Source organism: Mustelus asterias, chromosome 9, assembly GCF_964213995.1.
Source record: "Mustelus asterias chromosome 9, sMusAst1.hap1.1, whole genome shotgun sequence".
Classification (NCBI taxonomy): domain Eukaryota; kingdom Metazoa; phylum Chordata; class Chondrichthyes; order Carcharhiniformes; family Triakidae; genus Mustelus; species Mustelus asterias.
The window spans coordinates 27,064,776-27,088,707 of record NC_135809.1 but is presented as its reverse complement, the minus strand read 5'-3'; the positions used below and the strand labels follow the sequence as shown (position 1 = coordinate 27,088,707).

Sequence of the window (23,932 nt, the reverse complement as noted above, 5' to 3'; positions counted from 1 at the left end):
TACTCTTGCCCAGCCTCACTCTTGAAATAACCGAATTGATGATAATCTTGGCCTCTTGTTTAACCCAGGATTGAACTTTAAATCCTCCACCATCTTCCATCACTAAGAACATTTACTGCCATACCCACAATGTTGTCAGTCACTCATGATCGTAACTAACCCAAAGACATCCATACTTACTAGCCCCCCAATTCCTATCTAATTTATCCAAAACTCTGCCATACATAATCCTGACCCTCATGACTTCCCACTCACCCATCACTTCCTCTTTACCTGACTTACACTGACTCTCCAACCCCAGTACAGTTAGTCCTCATCTTAGTCTTCAATCGTCCATTCATCCAATGCCTTTCTCCACTCTTCCACCGCTATTTCCTCCAGCCTAGCACAACTTCCCTTCCCAAAAACACACTCAGCTGATTGCAGCTTTCTATGCATCACCCCTCATCTTAAGGTTCATAACAGAAGTTTTGGCCACCTTTTCAAATTCTCTTCCTAAAAACTTTAAAAGCTTCAAGCCTTTTAATCAAGCATTTCGGCAGATCTCAATCTGTTCCTTCCTGGCTCAATGCCTATAATGCCCATGAGAGAAGTGAACTGATGTTAAGGGAGCTACGTAAATACAAGTCGTTGTTGTTGATGATGATACCAGAATCTGATACACATGTAGTAAGCATTACTTTTGGAAGTGGTGCATCAGCATGTCTATAGGACGCCAAGTATTCTGATTCAGTTTCTCAGCAATCAAACACCTGTTGAACATCTCGCTAAGAAAGATTTTTCCAAATACTTCTAGTTGCCAAGTTACTTTCACCAATATGCTATTCTTTTCTTTGGATGATTTCATTCCTCCTCTGCAAATTCCAAGATCTGAACATTTGACCTCTTTGACTGTGACTCCTGATGTGAAAGTGTTCATTTATTTCCAGCCTGCCCAATCCCACTGCATTACTTCCTTTTTTTGCCAGCTGGCCCATTCTGGATGCATTACTTCCCCCTGGCTAGTCTTCTCCCACTGCATCACTTATTTGCAATCGACCCAATCCTGCTGCATTACCCACTTCCAGCTGATCCATTCCCACTCTATTATTTATTTCCTGCCAACCCTTTCATGTCACATTCATTCGCGTCAAGCCAGCCCACACCAGCTGCAATGTTCACATCATTTGGGCCCAGACTTACCTCTAGCCAGCCTAAAACACCATGCTGTACAATGTTTTCTGACACTAGCATCCCATCATTAGGAAAGAACATAACTCTCCAAGAGCAACAGTGTAGGAGGTCTATGAGGACGTATTTTAAATCATCATTAAGTTTATAATGATGAAGCACACCATCACAACTCAACTAAAACAATACATTCTCAAGCCTTCTTGATTAAATTGGATGCTTCGTCGTACTCTCCCTCTCAAGCTCGAAATTCTCCTTCATTTGGAATACTGTATTTCAATAATGGTTAATCTTACTTCTAGTGGCCACTTCTCTGACCTTCTAAAGCCAACAATCTCCTTCAGAGTTTGCAAGCATATCAGTATGTTATTTTTCTTCCCCGTTTTTGTTGGTTTTACTGGCTACATGTTTATGCTTTTAATTCTCTATTTCTAATGAGTGGGAGCATACATCTGCCAATCTTAAAACATGGTAACACTAACATTGCCATTATGATTGCAAACTTTTACTGTACTATTGGACTAATGCATTTAGTTGCATGTGGACCCTATTACACGCCAGGGAGTGATCGGTATCAGAGTCAGCACTGTGGTAGCTGTGTATGTCAGGAATGCTGTTGAGAGAGTCATATCTGATGATGATCGGATCCAGCTGGTGACGATGCATAATCCTGGACACCTCTAGAACATCCTGTGTTTTTGTTTTATTCATTTGTGGGACATGGGCGTCGCTGGCCGGCCAGCATTTATTGCCCATCCCTAGTTGCCCGAGGGCAGTTAAGCGTCAACCACATTGCTGTGACTTTGGAGTCACATGTAGACCAGACCAGGTAAGGACAGCAGATTTCCTTCCCTAATGAACATTAGTGAACCAGATGGGTTTTTCCGACAATCGACAATGGTTTCATGGTCATCAGCAGATTATTGGTTCCAGATTTTTTTTATTGAATTCAAATTCCACCTGCCGTGGCGGGAATTGAACTCTGGTGCCCAGAACATTAGCTGAGTTTCTGGATTAATAGTCTAGCGATAATACCCACTAGGCCATCACCTCCCCATAATACCACTAGGCCATCACCTCCCGGGTTTGTTCTGAAAAAAGGTGTTTGTTGCATACAGCTCATGGTGACAGCATAGCTTAAGTAGTGTCTGTCTATTTTCATTTATCTTTTCCAGACCACGATGTCCAAGGCAGGAGGGCCATGGTCCATGCTTATTCCTGCACTGAAAGCCAGCAGTGGGTTAAGATGTTCTGGTTTAGGGATTCTGCTGATAACAGTGTCTATCACCCTCCATCTCTCAGACATGCATGAGGTTAACTGGCCCTGTTTGAGTTGGAGAGGTGGCTTGCTGAAGCTGCTCAATGTGAACCATCCCTTTCATCATGATATGATGGGCAAGATCAGCTATGACACAGCATCATCGGAACGCTTTGAGATCCACAGTGGGATCAAGCAGGGTTGTGTTCTGGCATCAACATTCTTTGGCATATTCTTCTCTATGCTACAGTCAAATGCTTTCAGGTCATCTGCAGAGGGTGCTTACTTTACAGTATCCACCAGACAGTAAGCTGCTCAGCCTTGTTCATCTGAGATTTAAGACAAAAGGTGTTCTAAGTCCACATCAGAGTTGCTCTATGCCGATGAAGCCATACTTGCACTCCATACCGAGGAACACCTTAAGCCCCACACTGACAGGCTCTTTCACAACGGAGAGTTTAGTTTGACCATTAGAATCAGGAAGACAAATCTTCTGGTCCAGCATGTTCCCATACCACCATCAATCAGCACTGACAATGCGATGCTGGAGGTTATTGATAGCTTCATATATCTAAGCAGCACAATAACAAGCAAAGTCACTCAATGCTAAAATCAACGCACATTGTAAAAGCTGCAGCTGTTATGTGCAAGATGAGTGAGAGAATGTGGAACAACATCAACCTGACTGAGAACACCAAACTGCACATCTACCAAGCCTGCATCCTCAGCGCATTCCTCTACAGTGGTGAGACCTGGACAATATATAAGGAAAAAAAGGCTTAACAAGTTTCCACCTTCACGGTCTCAGATGTATCCTCAACATCTCTGAGCACAACAAGGTCACAAATTCAGAGGTCCAACAATGTGCTAATTCCATCAGCATACACTTATTAATGATGTCTGCGCTGGCTCAGCCACATTCATCAGATGGGATGACAACTGTAGAGCTTCTGTACGTGAATTGGCCACTGGGTCATGACCTGCTATGTGCTGATACCTCTACTACCAGGATCCTGAAAGTGAGATATGAAAATGATGGACATTGACACTGATATCCGGGAAACAGTTGCTGATGGCCATGACCTCTGGAGGCTGGCTGTTTGGAAGGGCATTGGAAGAGGCATGCAGGAATGAAAAGCTCAGCCGGCCAAGGAGCTGGCCCACAGCACGCAGAGCCCAACAGATTATGCACCTTCTCAGCCCACTGTCTTCCACTACGGCAAATGCAGCAGATATTGCCATGCCAGAGTGGGGCTCCTGAGCCACATCAGATAATGTTCCACACACAGTTGAGCACCGCAACACAAACCATTGTCTGACAAGATGGCAGGCTGCCACCGTGTACAATCCATATGGTGTTGACTGCATCCATTTAATGCTGAAAGTATGTTACTGAGAAAGGTGCTCTGTTTTCAGGAAGACAATCCTGTTGTCACTCTCATTTGACTGGGCTTCAAGTTAATTTCCCCCTTCCCACCCCCTTGAGCAGAGCATTATTTCTGCTGCCAGAAATCAGAACACCTCTGCTTCAGCCCATTAAATATTAAAGTAGGTCATTCTTCTGACTTAAATTATCCCACCTACAGACCGCACTGGCAGACTATTTCCATATCAGTTCCTGATGTGGTTACACTAAACAGAACCTCTTCAAGTAGAATGGAGACAAGGCCACACGAAAGGCGGTTTACATATTAGTAACAAGCTCCTTTCATCTATGAGTAATAAATTAAGTCCTCTGCAAAACTCCTGAATTTCCAAGATATTTAGTCACGACACTGTCAAAAAGCCCTGCTGTGCTAACTTTACAAGCAAATAAATTATTGCGGAACTCTTTGTACCATGTCAATAATGACTGATATAAAATGCTTTTTTCCTCTCTATATAATTTATCCTTCTTGTATACAGTCATCAACTTACGCAAATGGTTTAATTTCCCAATGCTGTGATGTACATTATTCCCACTATTTTTGGACTGCAAATATTATCTGCACATAAATCAGTGGTTCCAACAAAGAACAGCCAATAACACTGACTAATGGGAATAGGATTCACATTTTAGAACTTCAAAACACAAGATCTTAGCCAACCACAAGGTGGTAACACCCTATATACAGGATATGATAGCCAGGGTTCTAGTTCTCCATATAAAAATGCCCTATCTATGTTACTTGGGTAAAAAAGTGCCAAATCACAGCAAATTACTTCCCCAGAGAACAAATTCAAGTTGCACATAAGCAACGTTAGAATCAATTTCTAAATATAATCTGAACTACAGCATGTGACTAGATGTCAATGAACTTCTAATGACTAAGAGGTCAACATAGAACATGTCTACCACCATCTGCAATTGTGGAGTAAACAAAATATCGGTTGAAGAACTGCTGAATCTATTAAAGGAAGTCATAAATTGATTTGCATTTGATTATGCACGGGGTTTTCAGCTTGTAAATGTGAAGTACTACATGGTAATAAAAAGGCTGGTTGAGTAAAATGCATAAACTGTAGGCATGACTGATGTCATCCTCTAAAATCTGATTAGCTGTAACAGCTATAGTTTTAAAGATATGCAGCAATTAGTTTTCTCCAAGTTTTACAAATATTTTATTGCATTAACTATATTAACTAAACATCTGCAATGCAAATTGGCATATGATACCAGCCGTGCCCAACCTGGAGGGGGGAGGGGGAAATGTACAAGTTTTAGATCCAAACCCAAGGCACAATATTGTACATTAATTTCTGAAATACGTCTAACATCCTTCAACCAAAGCAAATACAATTTCCTGTGTTATGCATTAAAACAGTATTTAACAAGAAAGCCAGTCATTTCCTTTTGGATTCATCTGGCCCTGGGAATACCTGGAATTTACAAACAGCTGCCAATCTAGAGAGCAACTCCTAATTAATCTAAGGGTAACTATTTACAGAAAGAATTTAAAGTGACATCCGGCTAAATCTGAGTCCCAAAAATTTAATTCTAATTGAAGTCTAGTTGATTTGTTAAAGGAGGCATCTGGCAAGATTTTACACAAGAGATTGGCAAAAATGAAAGCACACCAAATTAGAAGTGATCTTGCATCTTGCAGTGTAGTTTGTACTTTGTTTGGGAAGTAGGAGAGAGAGATTGGGGATAATGGAAAGGTGCACTGACTGGTGGAATGTGACAAGTGATGTTCCTCGGGAATCTTTTGGTGCCTCAACTTTTCACTATAAACATAATTGGTGACTTGGATGAAGGAAGAGAAAGTTGTATATCCAAGTTTACAGATGGCAGTAAATTAAAAGCAGATTAGGCAGACCGGAGCAGAAAGTTTCAAAGGTAGGCAGAAAAAGTGAACAGGCAAAACCGTCAAATGCATTTCAAAAGTGGGAAAGTATGAAGGCATCGTCCAATTCTATCCACAGAACCATATAAAAGTTACAGAGAAGGAGGCCATTCGGCCCATCTTGTCCATGCCAACCCAAAAACACCCAGGTGCCCTGTTTAATCCCACCTTCCTGCACCCTGCCTATAGCCCTGTAGCTTACAGCACTTCAGATGCAGATCCAGGTTTTTTTAAATGAAGAGTTTGGGGTCTCTGCCTCCACCACTGCATTCCAGATACCCACCACCCTTTACATAAAACATTTCTTCCGCATGTCCCCTCTACACCTATTGCCACTTATCTTGAATCTATGTCCCCTGGTTCTAGAACTTTCCACTAAAGGAACCAATTTTATCCTGTCACTCTGTCTCTTCCCCTCATAATTTTGTACATCTCTATCAAGTCACCCTCCACTTCCTCTGCACTCGCTCCAGAGCAATTACACCCTTCCTGTAATATGGTGAAGAGTTATGGTCTCTTCAGTGTTTATGCAATTCCAACATTATATCCTTATTTTTATATTCTATACCTCTGCTAATGAAGGAGAGCATTCCATATGCTTTCTTTACATCTTGTCTACTGGAACTGCTGCCTTTCGGGGCCCGTGCACTCGCACGCCAAGATCTCTCACTTCATCTACCCCTCTTAGTATTTTCCCATTTATTGTGTATTCCCTATAACTGTTTGACCTTCCTAAATGCATTACCTCACACATCTCTATGTTAAAATCCATCTACCATTTTACCACTCACACCACCACCCATCAATCAATTGGCCAACCCAAGGAAGACAATCTATAACATATTCTTCACAATGAGACACTGTGAAATTGTGGGCAGGTTTTGATATCCACAGACAGAAATAATCAAAGGTTAGTGCACAGCAAAATAATCAGAAATGCTGAAGCCTTTATCTGAAGGCGCCTGAAATACAACAGAAAGGACAATTAAGATTCAATTGTACAGAATCATGGTCAGACACCATTTGAAGTGCTGCATTCAGATAGATCTCCGGAACTTGGGAGTGTATACTTCACAGTTTTATTAGAATGCTTTCAGGCTTAAAGAGGACACGTTGTATAAACTTGTCCTTTATTACCTTGAGCTTAGAAGGATGAAGGGTGACCTGAAATGACAAAAGGATTCAGCAAGGAAAGAAAAACCATTTCCAGACAAAGGGGGGCAATATTAAAATCAGATCTAAACCATTCAGGATTTAAATTAGGAAGAACCTTCCCCCCAACAAAAATCTGATACTCAAACTCTCCTTCCCAGAAGACTGTGGATGTTAGGTCAATTAAAATGTTCAGACCAAGGTTGTTAGGTTCAAAAGGATCAGGAAGAAAAAGTAGGCATATGGGGGTACAGATAAGCAAATGATCTGATTGAATGGAATATTATCTTTGAACAAAGACCCTACTTCTATTTTTAAATTCCTAATATGTACAAAATGATTTAATGCATTTTTTCTTATAGTGAATCCATAGTATAAAATTGTTGTTCTTATAGTGTATCGTCCAAATTAATGTGGAGCACTGGCTCTGGAAGTGGGCTGATAATAACAAATGTCAGTGCTTCACAACTAAGCAAATCCAAAATAACACACAACTAAAAAACATTATCAAGCATGTCTTATTATTTTACAACAAAAACTCATATTTATATAGTGCTTTTAGCATAGCAAAAATGTCCGAAGGTGCTTCACAGGAGCATGATCAGACAAAAATTGGCAGCTGTGTCAGCTGATGTTTAAAAAGTCCAACATATCCTAACTGGAGCCCAGATAACCGAGATATCACATTGGCCTTTTACTGCTGGGAGATAAATCTAGTTCCAGACAAATAAAATCAAAATTTTCTCTCATTAATAGAAGACTCTTTCCTCAAACAGAGAATTTTAAATGGGTTCAAGCAAAATCCCAGTGCAGACCCACAAGCAAATTTTAAATTGCACATACAGTACTTTCAAATGTACCCCACATTATTTTGCCTTCCTTCCCATCCATATGCATTGCTAGCATATTTCTAGGAACGACTTGGGGGAAGATACACCATGAAAAGCTGCTGCTTTCAAGTTCATGTTAAACACTTAAGAAATACGGTGCGCATTTACATCATACCTTGCACTTTCTTAAGACATCCCAAATCACTTCACAGAAAACAAACTACCTTTGAAGCACGGTAATTATTATTATGTAGGAAAATGCAGTAGTGAATTTGTGCACAAGATCGCAAACAGCAAATGAGATAAGTGGCCAGGAAATTTATTTTGGTATCATTGGTTGGGGGCTGAATATTGTATTGTTCTGCCAACTCAGACTACACCTTTATGTCCTGCTGTTGGAATTTATTTCACGTTATACTTTATCTAAAGTACCACAGGAAAATGTGATATTTGGATTAATCAATATTCAGCAGAACAACCTAGCCATTATTTCCCTTTTCAAGCTCTTGACATTCATCCTTCCTCATTCGAGGTACTCCAACAGCATTGCCACAATTCACACAAACATATTCCTCCGAGATTCCCTCTAGATTACGGAAAGTACCTATCTTTTCTGAAATTCACCCCATCCTTCCCACCTCCAAACCTTTTCCAGGAGGCAATGCAGTTTTGGCATGTTTCATATTACTAGGCCTGGCTGCTGCTTCTACTTGATGTCACTGATTTGCTGTCTTTGCTGGAGACAAGGACCATGCAAAGCCAGGCATGCCTACTTGCAGCATAGAGTCTGGTCTCAGAATGAAGCAACATCGGCATCAGACACACAGCACAGTCAGGGCCAGCATCAAGATGATGTGTAAATGATAGACATTGATTTCCCAAGCTGATCTTGTCGGGCAACAAATCAGCTGCTGCCGTACCAAGATGTGCCTCAACAACTGATTTTCCCCATCAGCACCCTCAGAATAGCCCCCCAGTCTCTGCGATTGCCTATGCCATCACCTGGTCAGCAACGTTAGTGTCCATAATTTGACAATCCCATTGAGGGACTGTAGGATATTAATTGACAAAACTTGTACTGTTGGAGCACAGGGTTTCAGTTAGTGGAGCATATTAAACAGAACTTGACAGTGCATCGGAGATGCATTCTATGTGACTTGAGAATTGGAAAAGGTCAGAACTATTCTGATCTCAGCAATCACTCATTTTGAAGAGATATTCACCAAAATGAAACCCAAATTTCCCCCCAAAGTGATTTGAAGATGATAGAGGAGAAAATACAGCATCAGTTTATAAATGAGTGAAAATTATAAATTGTAAGCTCCCATGGCCGTGTAAATCACAAGTGAGCAGTGACCCAGTTTCAATGCTAAGTATAGAATATTTAATAGGCCATTTAAATAATGCATTTTCATAATCTGCAGAAATTTCTTTACCTAGCTGCAATGCAATTAGATGCTCTCATTCTAGGAACACAATATTACATTTCAAAGGTCCCTGTAGAAGAGAAATAAATTCTTAATTCTAACAAGCACAATTTTATGTAACAATTCAGTTATACCACTGTTTTCCGGCTTCTTGCTCCAATTCAATTACTCTGAAATTTTATGCAAATGGCACTGTCCAACTACAATGTAATGTCACTTGACAATTACGCCTCTCACAGGTATGTGTGCGTCTTTGGAATAATCTATAATCCTCAATGCACTTTGAGGGATTCTTCTGGCACCAAATAATGTATTTTGTATGTTCTTAACAACTGATCTTATTTTAAGGGGTCCTAAAAGTAGTAATTGCTGTTTTTTCCAATTCGCAGTTGTTATTTTAAGCTGAAGTGTATACATCAGTTATCATATTATATACACTGTTAAAAGGACCCCTATGGAAACAATAGGAAGCAAATTAGACAGCCCAAATAATGACCTGAATTTAATTGGTTCTCAGCAATGTATTACCACTGAGCAATTTTCCAGCAAACAATGATTCCATATTCAGAATTATTGACAAATAGGAGTCCATTGTGGCTAGGAACACATTACTGTAAGCATCAGGAAGAAAAGGGTGTGGAACAAACAAAATGTACTCGCAAGAACAATATTAACCATACTCTACGGAAAAACCTTGTAAATAAGTATGCTTAAAAAAATAGGGTACACACAAAGAACATTTATGCCTCTGATCAATCTAACTCCGTTTCATGACAGACAATGCAGTAAGTTGTCAACCACAGATTTGTATCCTACGAAAAGAAATTTGAACAAAATTATAAGTACCCTTCACTGGCCTACGGTAAAATTCTCTCCGACTCTGAAGCTGTAGTGGGTGTAAGCATACGCAACCAAGACACATCAGCTTTGCTTCATACACTTCCCAAATATGGTGGTTTGTGCATACTTAACTATATAAATCCCAAATGATCCATAACCATATGGCATTCTTTAAAGTGCATAATTTGTTACATGAATATACAAGAGCCATCATGTAGAAAAGTTCCCATGGCACTTCACAGAAAATGAGGTAACAATAATAGGAGCAGAAGAGACTAAGAAGGATGACCAAAGGCTTGTTTTGAAAAGGGAGGCTTTGAGAGAAAGCAAGAGAAGTGGAGTGCTAGACAGTTATGGGGAGGGAGTTCCTGACATTAGGACCACAGCAGATAAAAGCACTCCCACTGCTGGGAAACGGTCAGAAGGCCAGGATTCTGTTTCGAGTTCTCAACTTGCAAACTATAACTCTTCCTTTCTCCATAGATGCTGCCAGACCTGCTGAGCAAATATAGAATTTTCTGTTTTTATTTAAATTTCATAAGGGACAGGGAACAAATAACTGTTTCTTTTTAATTCATTCATGGGGTGCAGGCTAGGATTTATTGCCCGTCCCTGGAGAAGGTGGTTAAGAGCTGACGTCTTGAACCACTGCAGTTCACGTGGTGTAGTTACAGTGCTATCAGGGAGGAGGTTCCAGGATGTTGACCCAGCAACAGTGAAGGAATTGTGAACAATTTCCCAGTCAGGATGGTCAGTGGCTTGGAGGGGAACTTCTAAATGATGGTGTTCTCGTGTGTCTGCTGCCCTTTTACTACTAGGTGGTAGTGGCCATGGGCAGAATTTTAGTGGTGCGCCCACCTATCGATGTGAGGAGCAAACCGGTAAAATCTCAGGAGAGCCGAGAAATCAGGATCACACCCGATTTCACATTTTATGAGAGGTGGATTTCCGGCGAGGTCAGCCTCTCACCGGGAATGGGCAAGAGGCTGAATAAGTTATTTAAATATATTTAAATTTGAATTTACATCTGTTTAATGAGACCGGTGCTCAATCATCCAGGCTCACTTGCCTTTATGGCTCGCCCGGAGAGGTTCTCTCCGGTGAACATAGAACATAGAACATTACAGCGCAGAACAGGCCCTTCGGCCCACGATGTTGCACCGACCAGTTAAAAAAAAAAACTGTGACCCTCCAACCTAAACCAATTTCTTTTCGTCCATGAACCTATCTACGGATCTCTTAAACGCCCCCAAACTAGGCGCATTTACTACTGATGCTGGCAGGGCATTCCAATCCCTCACCACCCTCTGGGTAAAGAACCTACCCCTGACATCGGTTCTATAACTACCCCCCCTCAATTTAAAGCCATGCCCCCTCGTGCTGGATTTCTCCATCAGAGGAAAAAGGCTATCACTATCCACCCTATCTAAACCTCTAATCATCTTATATGTTTCAATAAGATCCCCTCTTAGCCGCCGCCTTTCCAGCGAAAACAATCCCAAATCCCTCAGCCTCTCCTCATAGGATCTCCCCTCCATACCAGGCAACATCCTGGTAAACCTCCTCTGCACCCTCTCCAAAGCCTCCACATCCTTCCTGTAATGTGGGGACCAGAACTGCACACAGTACTCCAAGTGCGGCCGCACCAGAGTTGTGTACAGTTGCAACATAACGCTACGACTCCTAAATTCAATCCCCCTACCAATAAACGCCAAGACACCATATGCCTTCTTAACAACCTTATCTACTTGATTCCCAACTTTCAGGGATCTATGCACACATACACCTAGATCCCTCTGCTCCTCCACACTATTCAAAGTCCTCCCGTTAGCCCTATACTCAACACATCTGTTATTCCTACCAAAGTGAATTACCTCACACTTCTCCGCATTAAACTCCATCCGCCACCTCTCGGCCCAACTTTGCAACCTGTCTAAGTCTTCCTGCAAACTACGACACCCTTCCTCACTGTCTACCACACCACCGACTTTGGTGTCATCAGCAAATTTGCTAATCCACCCAACTATACCCTCATCCAGATCATTAATAAATATTACAAACAGCAGTGGCCCCAAAACAGATCCCTGAGGTACACCACTTGTAACCGCACTCCATGATGAATATTTACTATCAACCACCACCCTCTGTTTCCTATCCGCTAGCCAATTCCTGATCCAATTTCCTAGATCACCCCCAATCCCATACATCTGCATTTTCTGCAGAAGCCTACCATGGTGAACCTTATCAAACGCCTTACTAAAATCCATATATACCACGTCCACTGCCTTGCCCCCATCCACCTCCTTGGTCACTTTCTCAAAAAACTCAATAAGGTTAGTAAGGCACGACCTACCTGCCACAAAACCATGCTGACTATCACCTATCAATTCATTACTCTCCAAATAACTATAAATCCTATCCCTTATAATTTTTTCCAACATCTTGCCGACAACAGAAGTGAGACTCACCGGTCTATAATTCCCGGGGAAGTCTCTGTTCCCCTTCTTAAACAATGGGACAACATTCGCTAACCTCCAATCTTCTGGTACTATACCAGAGGCCAACGACGACCTGAAGATCAGAGCCAGAGGCTCTGCAATCACTTCTCTTGCCTCCCAGAGAATCCTTGGATAAATCCCATCCGGACCAGGGGATTTATCTATTTTCAGACCCTCCAGAATATCCTGCACATCCTCCTTATCAACTGTAATACTGTCTATTCTACTCCCTTGCAACCCAGTGTCCTCCTCAGCTATATTCATGTCCCCTTGCGTGAACACCGAAGAGAAATATTGGTTCAATGCTTCACCAATCTCCTCCGGTTCCACACATAACTTCCCTCTGCCATCTATAACTGGCCCTAAACTTGCCCTAACCAACCTTCTGTTCTTGACATACCTATAGAACGCCTTAGGATTCTCTTTAACCCTATCCGCCAAAGTCTTCTCATGTCCCCTTTTAGCCCTTCTAAGCTCGCTCTTCAACTCCCTCTTAGCCAATCTAAAGCTTTCTAGTGCACTACCCGAGTGCTCACGTCTCATCCGAACATAAGCCTCCTTTTTCTTTTTAACCAACAAAGAAACTTTTTTGGTGCACCACGGTTCCCTAGCCCTACCAATTCCTCCTTGCCTGACAGGGACATACCTATCACAGACTCGCAGTAGCTGCCCCTTGAAAAAACTCCACATGTCGGACGTTCCCAGTCCCTGTAATCTCCTAGTCCAACCTATGTTTCCTAATTCTCTCCTAATAGCCTCATAATTACCCTTCCCCCAGCTAAAACCACTGGCCCGAGGTTCATGCCTATCCCTTTCCATCACTAAGGTGAACGTAACCGAATTGTGGTCACTATCACCAAAATGCACACCAACTTCCAAGTCTAGCACCTGGTCTGGCTCATTTCCCAGCACCAGATCCAATATAGCCTCACCTCTAGTTGGCCTGTCTACATACTGAGTCAAAAAACCTTCCTGCACGCTTTGAACAAAAACTGACCCCTCTAACGAGCTAGAGCTATAACAATTCCAGTCAATATTAGTCAAGTTAAAATCCCCCATAACAATTGCCCTATTACTTTCACTCCTAAGCAGGATTGACTCCGCAATCCTTTCCTCAACCTCTCTAGAACTTTTAGGAGGTCTATAAAAGACTTCCAACAGGGTGACCTCTCCTCTCCTATTTCTAATCTCCGCCCATACTACCTCAACAGATAAGTCCTCATCAAACCTCCTCTCTGACACTGTGATACAATCTCTGACCAATAATGCTACCCCTCCCCCTCTTCTACCTCCTTCCCTACTTCGACTAAAACATTTGAACCCCGGGACCTGCAGCATCCATTCCTGCCCCTGCTCTATCCATGTCTCTGAAATAGCCACAACATCGAAGTCCCAGGTACTGATCCACGCTGCAAGTTCACCCACTTTATTGCGAATACTCCTGGCATTGAAGTATACACATTTCAAACCCTGCTCCACCCCACCTCTGCAATGCCGTGCATTGCAGTCCCCATCCATGCATCCCTCACTTTCAGCCCCACTACTCAGGATCCCTCCCCCCCCCCGAATCAGTTTAAACCTCCCTGCATGGCCTTAGCAAATTTACCCCCCAGGATATTGGTCCCCTTCTGATTAAGGTGTAGACCATCCTTCTCATAGAGGTCACACCTTCCCCAGTACGAGCCCCAATTGCTTAAGTACCTGAACCCCTCCCTCCTGCACCATCCCCTCAGCCATGAATTCAAACCTTCCCTCTCCCTATTCCTCTCTAAACTATCCCGTGGTACAGGCAAGATTCCAGAGATAACCACTCTGTCAGTCCTGGCCTTTAGTTTCCACCCCAACTCCATAAATCCCTGCCTAATATCCCCTTCCCCTATCCTCCCTATGTCGTGTGTCCCCACATGTACAATAACTTGTGGTTTATCTCCCTCCCCCCTAAGAGTCCTGAATACCCTGTCAGACACATCCCGGACCCCAGCCCCTGGTAGGCAACACACCAACCCTGAGTCCCTACCTTTAGTTCCGACCCTCCTATCTGTCCCCTTAATTGTGGAGTCCCCAATCACAAGGCCCAGTCTTTTACAGCCCCTAACCACCTGAGCTTTCTCACTCGGCTCACCCCCAGAGATCTGCTCTCTATGCTCAGTTGATTCCTCCTCAACTGTAGCCTCCAGCACCGAAAACCTATTATGGAGGGGAACCGCCCCAGGGGATTGTCTTCCTGATTGCTTCTTACCCCTCCTCCTGGCATTGACCCAAGCCTCATTTCTAGGAGTTACTATTTCTCTATAACTCCTATCAACTTCCACCTCCGCCTCCCGAATTATGCGGAGTTCCTCTACCTCCCCCTCCAGCTCCTTTACACGCTCCTCCAGAAGCTGCAATCTAATGCACTTCTTACAACTAAAATCTCCTGAAACACTACTGGATTTCCTCACCACATACATCCCACAGGAGATGCAGCATACTGCCTGAACTGCCATCCCTGAAGCCATTACCAGCAAGAAAAAAAAGAAAACAAAAAACTTCCCCACACTTATAATTAGGTTAGAGGAGGATGGAAGGGTGGGATCCTCTACCAGTGTAGAGGATCGGGTATCTCCTCTGCACCAATTTATAGGGCTAGGGGCCCGAGAGAAAAAAAAAAACTACTACTGAGGGGGAACCACCCAGGTAACTGACTTTTAAAGTTAAAATAAAAACCCTTCCCAGACTCCTTTGCTGCCCACTTCTAGTTTTCACTTTAAACTTGAAAAACTGCTGTTAAAGTAAAGGCCAAAAAAATACACACACTAGCTGACTAATTAAATAAATAAACAATTCAATTAATCCAATTAATCTCTTACCAGCACTGCTGCTTTTCAATCACCCCTCTCAGCTTGCTCCAGTGGATCAATGAGGAAAACACCTGCTCCCCACGAACGGCGAGTCGTTGTGTTGGTCTCGCCAGTGGAACCAGAGGCCATTGAGGCCCCACCGGGGGAGGCAGCATGCAAGGGGAGGGTGCCCTTGGGCAGTGCCAAATTGGCACCTGGGTAATGCCCAGCAAGCACCTTGGCAATGCCCACAGGTCAGTGCTGGGGGGTGGGGGAAATGCGCACTCTGCAATGGGATCAGATGGAGGGGCGCTGCTGCTCCGCAGTTGCGATTGGATTGGGGGAGCCCCATCGGTCTGGACGGGTGGGGAGGGGGGCTACATATAGGGGCGGCACGGTAGCGCAGTGGTTAACACTGCTGCTTCACAGCTCCAGGGTCCCGGGTTCGATTCCCGGCTCGGGTCACTGTCTGTGTGGAGTTTGCACATCCTCCTCGTGTCTGCGTGGGTTTCCTCCGGGTGCTCCGGTTTCCTCCCACAGTCCAAAGATGTGCGGGTTAGGTTGATTGGTCAGGTTAAAAATTGCCCCTTAGAATCCTGAGATGCGTAGGTCAGAGGGATTAGCGGGTAAATATGTGGGGATAGGGCCTGGGTGGGATTGTGGTCGGTGCAGACTCGATGGGCTGAATGGCCTCCTTCTGCACTGTAGGGTTTCTATGACATGCTCACGTGCTGTGGATCTTGTGAGTGGCCCCCACGATTGTGGGGCGGGGGGGGGGGGGGGTGCTGTGTTGAGGCTGCCTGCAGTAGCAGGGGCCTGACAGCTCTCTCTGTTGGATCCCTACTGTTGCTATTAAGCACATGCAGAATCAGAGGTCTGCATGTGCACAGTAGCTCCCTCTACAGGTTTGTTGGCAAATTAAGCCCAGTCCACTGCCTGGAGCAGCGAGAAAGGGTCTGGACCATTTTTTCAATGACTAGATGCATAAGATTGGGCGTGAAAACTCACCCAAAAAAAAAATCAGGAACTCTCCCATTTTCATGCTTGCTGGACACTTAGAATCAATCTCATAAAATTCTGCCCTATGTATTTGGAAGGTGCTGTCTAAGGAGCCTTGGTGAGTTCCTGCAGTAATTTGTGTAGACAGTGCACACTGCTGCTACTGTGCATCAGTGGTGGAGAAAGTGAATGCTTGTGGATGGGATGCCAATCAGGTGGGCTGCTTTGTCTTGGATAGTGTCAAGCTTCTTGAGCGTTGTTGCAGCTGCACTCATCCAACCAAGGAGAGAATATTCCATCACACTCCTTACTTGTACCTTGTAGATTGTGGACAGTTTTTGGGGAGTCAGGTGGTGAGTTACTTGCTGCAGGATTTTCACCAATCACCTGCTTTTGGAGCCACAGTATTTATATGGCTAGTCCAGTTAAGTTTCTGGCCAATGGTAACCCCCAGGATGTTAACAATGGGGGATTCAGCAATGGTAATGTTATTGAATGGCAAGAGCGATAGTTAGATTCTCTCTTGTTGGAGGTGGTCATTACCTGGCACTTGTGTGGCACAAATGCTACATGCCATTTTTCAGTCCTAGCCTGAATATTGTCCAGGTCTTGCTGCCTTTGGACACAGACTGTTTTAATTATCTGAGGAGTCAAGAATGGTGCTAAATATTGTGTAATCATCAGCAATGAAAGGTAGATAATTGATGAAGCAGCTGAAGATGGTCGGGCGTAGTGCATTACCCTGGGCAACTCCTTCAGTGATGTTCTGGAGCGGAGACGACTGACCTCTAACAACCACACCCATTGTCCTTTGTAGAGTTTTCCCCTGATTCCTATTGACTCCAGTTTTGCTAGAGCTCCTTGATGCTACCCTTGATCCACATGGTCTGGATGTCAACAGCAGGAACTCTCATCTCACCTCTGGAATTCAGCCCTTTTGTTCATGGTTGAACCAAGGCCATAATGAGGTCAGGAGATGAATGACTGAGCAGTGAGTAGTTTGTTGTTAAAGAAGTGCCACTGGCAATGACACCTTCCATCACTTGGAGTAGACTGATGTGGCAATAGTTAACTGGGTTGGATTCATCCTGCTTTTTTGTGTACAGGACATATCTGGGCAATTTTCCACATTGCTGGGTAGATGCTAGTGTTGTAGCTGTACTGGAATCTATACTTGGCTAGGGGAACAGCAAGTTCTGGAGCACTAGTCTTCATTACTATTGCCAGTTCCCTTGGCCTATGCAATATCCAGTGCCTTTAGTCGTTTCTTGACATCACATGGAGTGAAACAAATTGGCTGAAGACTGGCATCTATGATGTTGGGGATCACCTGCGGAGGCAGAGATGAATCATCTACTTGGCACTGCTACCTGAGGATTTTAGCCAATGCTTCCACCTTATCCCTTACACTGGTGCTAAGCTCCCCCATCGTCAAGGATTGGGGTCCTCCTTGTAATGCCTCCTCTTCCTCCAGTGAATTGTTTAACACCACCATGCATGGCTGGATGTGGCAGCCTGCACAGCTTAGATCTGATCTTTGGTGTGGAATCAGGACTTTGTCTCCACAATGACTGTGCAGTGGTCACTCCTACCAACACTGTCATAGCTAGATGCATCTGCAGCGGGCATGTTGGTAATGATGAGGCCAAGTATATTTTACCCTCTTGTTGTGGCAAAGTCCCGTCTTCACATTGAGGATACTCTCCATTGTGTTATATGGGCATCATCACCATACTAAACAGGATAGATTTTGAACAGATCTAGTAACCCAAAAACTACACATCCATGAGGTGCTGTGGGCCATCAGCAGCAGTATCGTCCCCAACCATAATCTGTAACCTCATGACCCTGGTGAAGCAACAACACAACTACTTGTGTGCCAAACATGTTTCCTCACTACCTGCCGTAGACCCAGTCGAGCAACAATGTATTTTGTGACCTGACCATCTTGGTCAGTAGTGGTGCTACTGGGCCACCCTTGGTGATGAACGTTGAGATCCCCCACCCGGTGTACATTTTGCACATTTGTCACCATCAATGTAGGTCGATGCCAGTCAGTCCATCCAGTTTCATTCCTGAGAGACTTATTAGCGGTTTAACACAACTGAGTGGCTTGCTCAGCTATTTCAAACTGCATTTAAAGAGTTAACCACATTGTTAAGAGTCTGGGGTCACAAGTAAGGATGACATATTTCCTTCCCTAAAGGATGTTAGTGAACCAGATGAGTTTTAAGACAATCAAAAAGGATTTAATTCCAGATGTTTTTAAAATTTAACTTCAAAATCCACCATGGTGGGATTCGAAGCTGGGTCCTCAGAGCATTACCCTGGGTCTCTGGAATACCTGTCCAGCAACAATACTCCTGCCTCCCCCCCTCCTGTTCACAAGGTGGCAAGGATGGGAAAGCAGGCTTTGAATGTAAATTCTTAATTTGAAAATGAATTACAACAGTTCAGACATTCAGTCTCTTTAACCAAAACATTGTGCTATAATTATGCGCATCAGCAATTTGCCCCAGTGAAAACATGTCAAAAGTAGTCTTTAGTACTGGTACAAGTGTTGTGGAAATATAAGTTTGCTAAAGTAATAAAGCTAGAGGACCCTTTACAACTGCCCCGTCATACTGATCATCTCAAAAGTCTACCTTAATAGCACTGACTAAAGAATGAAACACAAGCCAACAACTCATTTAAAATTATCTATTGACCTATAAAACTGCCTTGTAGGTGCGGCCAACAGGTTAGTTCAAGTTGCATCCATGTGACCAACTGAAAGTTTAAAGGTAAACAAACCAGCCTCATTTAAAATTTAAGCACTGAAGGCACTTGGAATCTGATGCTTACAAATTATTTATTTCAGGAAAATAAGGAAGAATGGATACTGTTTTGAGCTGCACAAACTGAGCTGTTTTTACAGAGTTAAAACATATAGTGTAGCAGAAAAAGTAACCAGTTTAATACTTTCACATCTTAAACAAAACGAGATTAGTGCCACAGATAGCACTGCAAACTATTTTAATTGAATGCACAGGAAAATACTGTCAGAGTGAGAGGGAAAGAAAAAAGGACAAGCATAGTTGTCCTATATTTAATGTGGGTCACTAATACTGCCATCGTGGCATTTCAAATAGCTGTTAATTTACTGTATCAATATGACTAAAAATGTATTTAATCCGACTCAGATATGTAACGGAAATCATTTTTAAAAATGCAAAGCATCGCACTGGAAAGAGTAACTTATTGGAGAACCTTGGCAATCGTGAAGGAACCAAAGTGCTGCAGGCTGGCTGCAGTTACAATGACACATGCATATTGCCCAATATTCTATCACTTAATAAGTTTGCTTTGAAATGATTACTCGACTGCACTGCACAAGTTGGACTATGATACAGGGTAAGTACAATTTCAAAATAACTTGAAACCATCATGGTGGAGTTTTTAAAAATCCAATATGCTGTTTTTCTATACTGATGTTAAAATCGTAGAATTTCACAGTACAGAAGTTGGCTAGCGAGTTCACTGCGTTTGCATCAATTCTGTGAAAAAACAATCCACTCATTCTTGTACTCCTTTCCCCATACCCAATATGGCAGCACAACGGCTCAGTGGTTAGCGTTGCTGCCTCACAGCTCCGGGGACCTGGGTTCAATTCTGGCCTTGGGTGACTGTGTGCAGTTTGCCCATTCTCCCAGTATCTGCGTGGGTTTCCTTCAGGTGCTCCGGTTTCCTCCCACAGTCCAAAAATGTGCAGGTTGGGTTAATTGGCCATGATAAGTTGCCCCTTAATGTCCAAAGATGTGTAGGGGTTATGGGGATTGGGCCTGGGTACGATACTCAGAGTCGGTGCAGACCCGATGGGTCAAATAGCTTCTTCTGCACTGTAGGAATTCTATGATTATATACTATGACTATTTGTCAAGTAGTTAGATACTTTTAAAAGTTATGTATGGTGCTTCCAACACAGTTCATAGAAGAACATTTTATTTCCATTAACCCTGTACATAAAAAACTACCTAACCACTCCTTTCGCTTTTTGTTAAGTATCTTAAATGCATGATCTAAAGTTTCTGTCCTACCAACCTGCATAAATATTTGAAAATAATTTATTTTCTTTATGGTTATAATTTTGAACATCAGCAGTTTTCCTCTTAACCTTCACTGCTCTGCTATAAAAAGGACACTTCCTCTAGCGCCTTATAACAAATTCCTCTAAAACTGGTATCATTCTAATGAAACACACTTATCCACTCTACAATCTTGCCATCCTTCCTTACATAGGTGCCCAAAACAAGAAACAATAATCTAATGGTAATCCAACCAGTGGGTTTAGCATTACCACTTTAGTTTTTACACTACTTCACTACTAAGCTTTATCAACTGGTCCTAATAATTCTAAATAATTCATTCCCACCCACGGACTCCTTGAGCTTTAATTCTAAAACATCTGTGCAGCACTTTTGATTCGTAGGAGTACAGCTTAATGGAAAATCTTCCAGAAAGTATTTAACCCTGACATCAAGCAGTACAGTAGAAGCAAACAGAATTGCTGCATAGTGCAAGGATGACAGCATGCATTCACTGTATAGCACCAGTGATTTGAGAGGAAGTCACTAAAACTGCTAATATCTATCAACTTATTGTTTGCCAATTTGAATATTCCCAACCGGAAAATTCCAACAGCATCCTGTTTTTTTTTTAAAAAGTGGAAATCTGTGGACATCACACATTTGCACCAAACCATCTAAATATGGGGTGGGGACTAATCAGTTGGAAAAGGAAAGTCTATCGCTTACCCTCAATGTCTCTATCACCAGATCTCTGGCTTCCAGTTCCCCTTCAAGGATGCTGAGGAGAGTCAGTAGTTCTGGTTTACTGAGATTGTCCATGTCAAATTCAGACTTCTGTAACACAATAACCAATGTCCAAATAAATGTAGGTCAAATTGGAAAGATTCACACACAAACAAATCAAGTATTGATTTGAATCACAGCACAGAACATGATTTGCATCTCCCACAGATTTAATTTTTTTTTAAACCGTAAACAATTTATCAGATATGTGTTGTATAAAACACGTAGGGGGAAAAAAATCAATTCTTTAAGGTGGGCAGTCTGTATTTTCCTACAGAATGCTTCAGCCTGAAGGTAACTATCAATCACAATTAAACCTCAATTACCATACAATATAAAGGGAAATGCAGTTTGGGCAAATAATATCTTCGACGCAATCGAATATTGCTTTATTGGAGATAAATTTGCAGAGACATTGGCTCGGATTTGAGCTGCAGGAAAGCTATCCTCGGCGGGGGTTCTTTTTTGTTCAGGACAAACAAAGTGTGGCCGGCTGGGGGGGGGGACCCTCGGCGTGTGGATGGAATTTTAAAAAATCCTGTGTTTAAATTTCGTAATGTAGCACCTTCCAACTTGGGGGGAAAAAAAGGAAAATCGCAGCAACGAGTGGGGCGAGGGGGGAGCCTAGGCTAAATCAAACAGTGCCTTCAAACACACATTTCGGGAGGAGAAGAAGAAATGAAAACTGAAGGTAAGACAACAACAAAAAAATCGCACGGTTACAATTTTTTTCCCAGGCAGAAACCCCCGAGGCCGCTTCCAGCATCAACTCACTCTCTCACACACAGGGAAGGGATACATTGTATCCAGAGTTTATGCTGCTACATTTTACACACTCGCTACATTCTAGACACACACACAGTCTCTGACAATGCGAGCAGGGCTCGCCTTCATTAGATGTCTCAGGCTGCCGCTTGCTCACTCGCTCCACTTTACCTGGCAGCTGTTGGAGGCTCGCTCCTCGGACGGGGGGTCGCCGCTGTCCGGCCGCAGCTCGCTCTCGGTCGCCATCTTGCCTTGTGTGAGGGGGAAGGGGGTGGGAGGGGGGAAGGTAGAGAGAGAGAGGCAGACAGACACAGCGCCAACAACCAGACAGGGGGCAGTGACCAGCTTTTCAAAAAAATCTCCGAGCCCATTCACAGCAACACAGAGAGAGAGAGACTGCACACGCCGAATTTGAGGAGAGCTTGCAACAAAAAAAACCCTAAACCTGGATTGTACAGATGGAGAGCAAACTGTACAGAGAAACAGCACACACTGAATCTGGGGAGATTGCAACAAAAACACCCTAAACCTAGACTATACAAATAGAAAGATAGAGAGCAAACTGTACAGAGAAACAGCACACACCGAATCTGAAGAGAGATTGCAACAAAAAAAAGCCCTAAACCTGGATTGTACAGATAGAGAGCAAAGTGTACAGAGACTGCACGAATCTAGAGAGATTGTAACAAAAAACCCTAAACCTGGACTACAGATAGAAAGCAAACTGTAGAGAGAGACTTCACACACCGAATCTGAAGAAAGAGACTGCAAAATCTCAAACCTATGTTAAACAGTTAGAGAGCAAACTATTAGAGACTGCACACACCGAATTTAACGAGACCATAAAAATAAACCCCCTAAACCTAGACTGTACAAGCAGAAAGATAGAGAGCAAACTGTACAGACTGCACACATCGAATCTAAAGAGACTGTAAAACAAAACCCCAACCTAGAACTGTACAAGCAGATAGAGACCAAGCTATAGAGATACTGCAAATCTAAAGAAAGGGACTGCAAAAATAAACCTCAAATCTAGACTGTACAGGAACAAACTATAGAGAATACACAAACCAGACCGATACAGAGAGAGAGAGTGCAAAACCCGAACCTAAAGAAGGACTGCAAAAAACCTGAGTGTACAAAGCAGACCCAGAGATTGGAGCGAGCTAGGCTGATCCCACTCACAATGGGGAAATACACACAAACTGGGCAGCTCCAACGTGGAAAGCAGCTTAAATTATTGTAAGATTGAGGGGACACTATACAACACAATCTAAGCATGCGATTGTATGGGCTGGGAACTGGACAGTTGGGAAGCCCCCTGTTATTTACTGTGGGGTTTTGTGTCTGAATACCAGATGCAGAATGCTTCTACCCGCTTTACTGATATTTCCGATCAGTTCCTCATAACATTGGATTGTGTAGGGAATGTAAGCTTCACCAGGCACGGAAGTTTTTCTTCCCGTGGTCAAAAATCAGGATTGCTGACTGCAGTTAATCGCCACATTGCTTTCTCGATCAGAGTGCTTCGCGGTGAGGTGAAGTGCTGGTGTAACTGCTCTGGAAAACTGCTTCCATTGTAAAGATAATATGGAGCCCGTACTTGACAAAACGCTGTGTTTAGCTACAAGCTGGTTGGTTGGTAGGTAGGAGAAATATTTAAAATAAAATAGTCGTCACATTTCACTGCGTCTTCTGATCAGCGATTTGCAACTCGTGCAATGGGGCTGCACAGGAAGGGGAAAAAAACAGAAGATGCTGGAAAATCTCAGCAAGTCTGACAGCATCTGTGGAGAGAAAATAGAGCCAAAGTTTCGAGTACAGATTACCCTTGTCAGAGCTGAGAGCAAAGAAAATCAGATGAGATTTATAGTATGTGGGGATGTGTGTGGGAGTGGGGGGTGTAATTGGACAAAGCAAATATCAATGGTGATGATGAAGGCTGAGAAAGATGCTAAAATGTCCATTAAGTGATTGGAATGTGTGAATGGCCGAACA

The 23,932-nt window shown here is 43.0% G+C and overlaps 1 protein-coding gene across 4 annotated transcripts in view; it reads right to left on the bottom strand.

Moving 5' to 3' along the window:
• Positions 1-23,628, bottom strand: part of cttnbp2 (cortactin binding protein 2) — a 170,527-nt gene extending 146,899 nt beyond the window's left edge. For 2 of the 4 annotated variants that reach the window (XM_078219864.1, XM_078219863.1), the window contains exons 1-2: positions 22,106-23,628; positions 21,113-21,220 (exon numbers count right to left, since the gene is read on the bottom strand). In XM_078219864.1, coding sequence (XP_078075990.1) covers positions 21,113-21,220; positions 22,106-22,180 — 183 coding nt within the window. In that variant the 5' untranslated portion in view covers positions 22,181-23,628. The remainder of the gene's footprint in view (positions 1-21,112; positions 21,221-22,105) is intronic. The other 2 variants (XM_078219861.1, XM_078219862.1) reach the window with 2 other exon arrangements.
• Between the last annotated feature and the right edge of the window lie 304 nt (positions 23,629-23,932).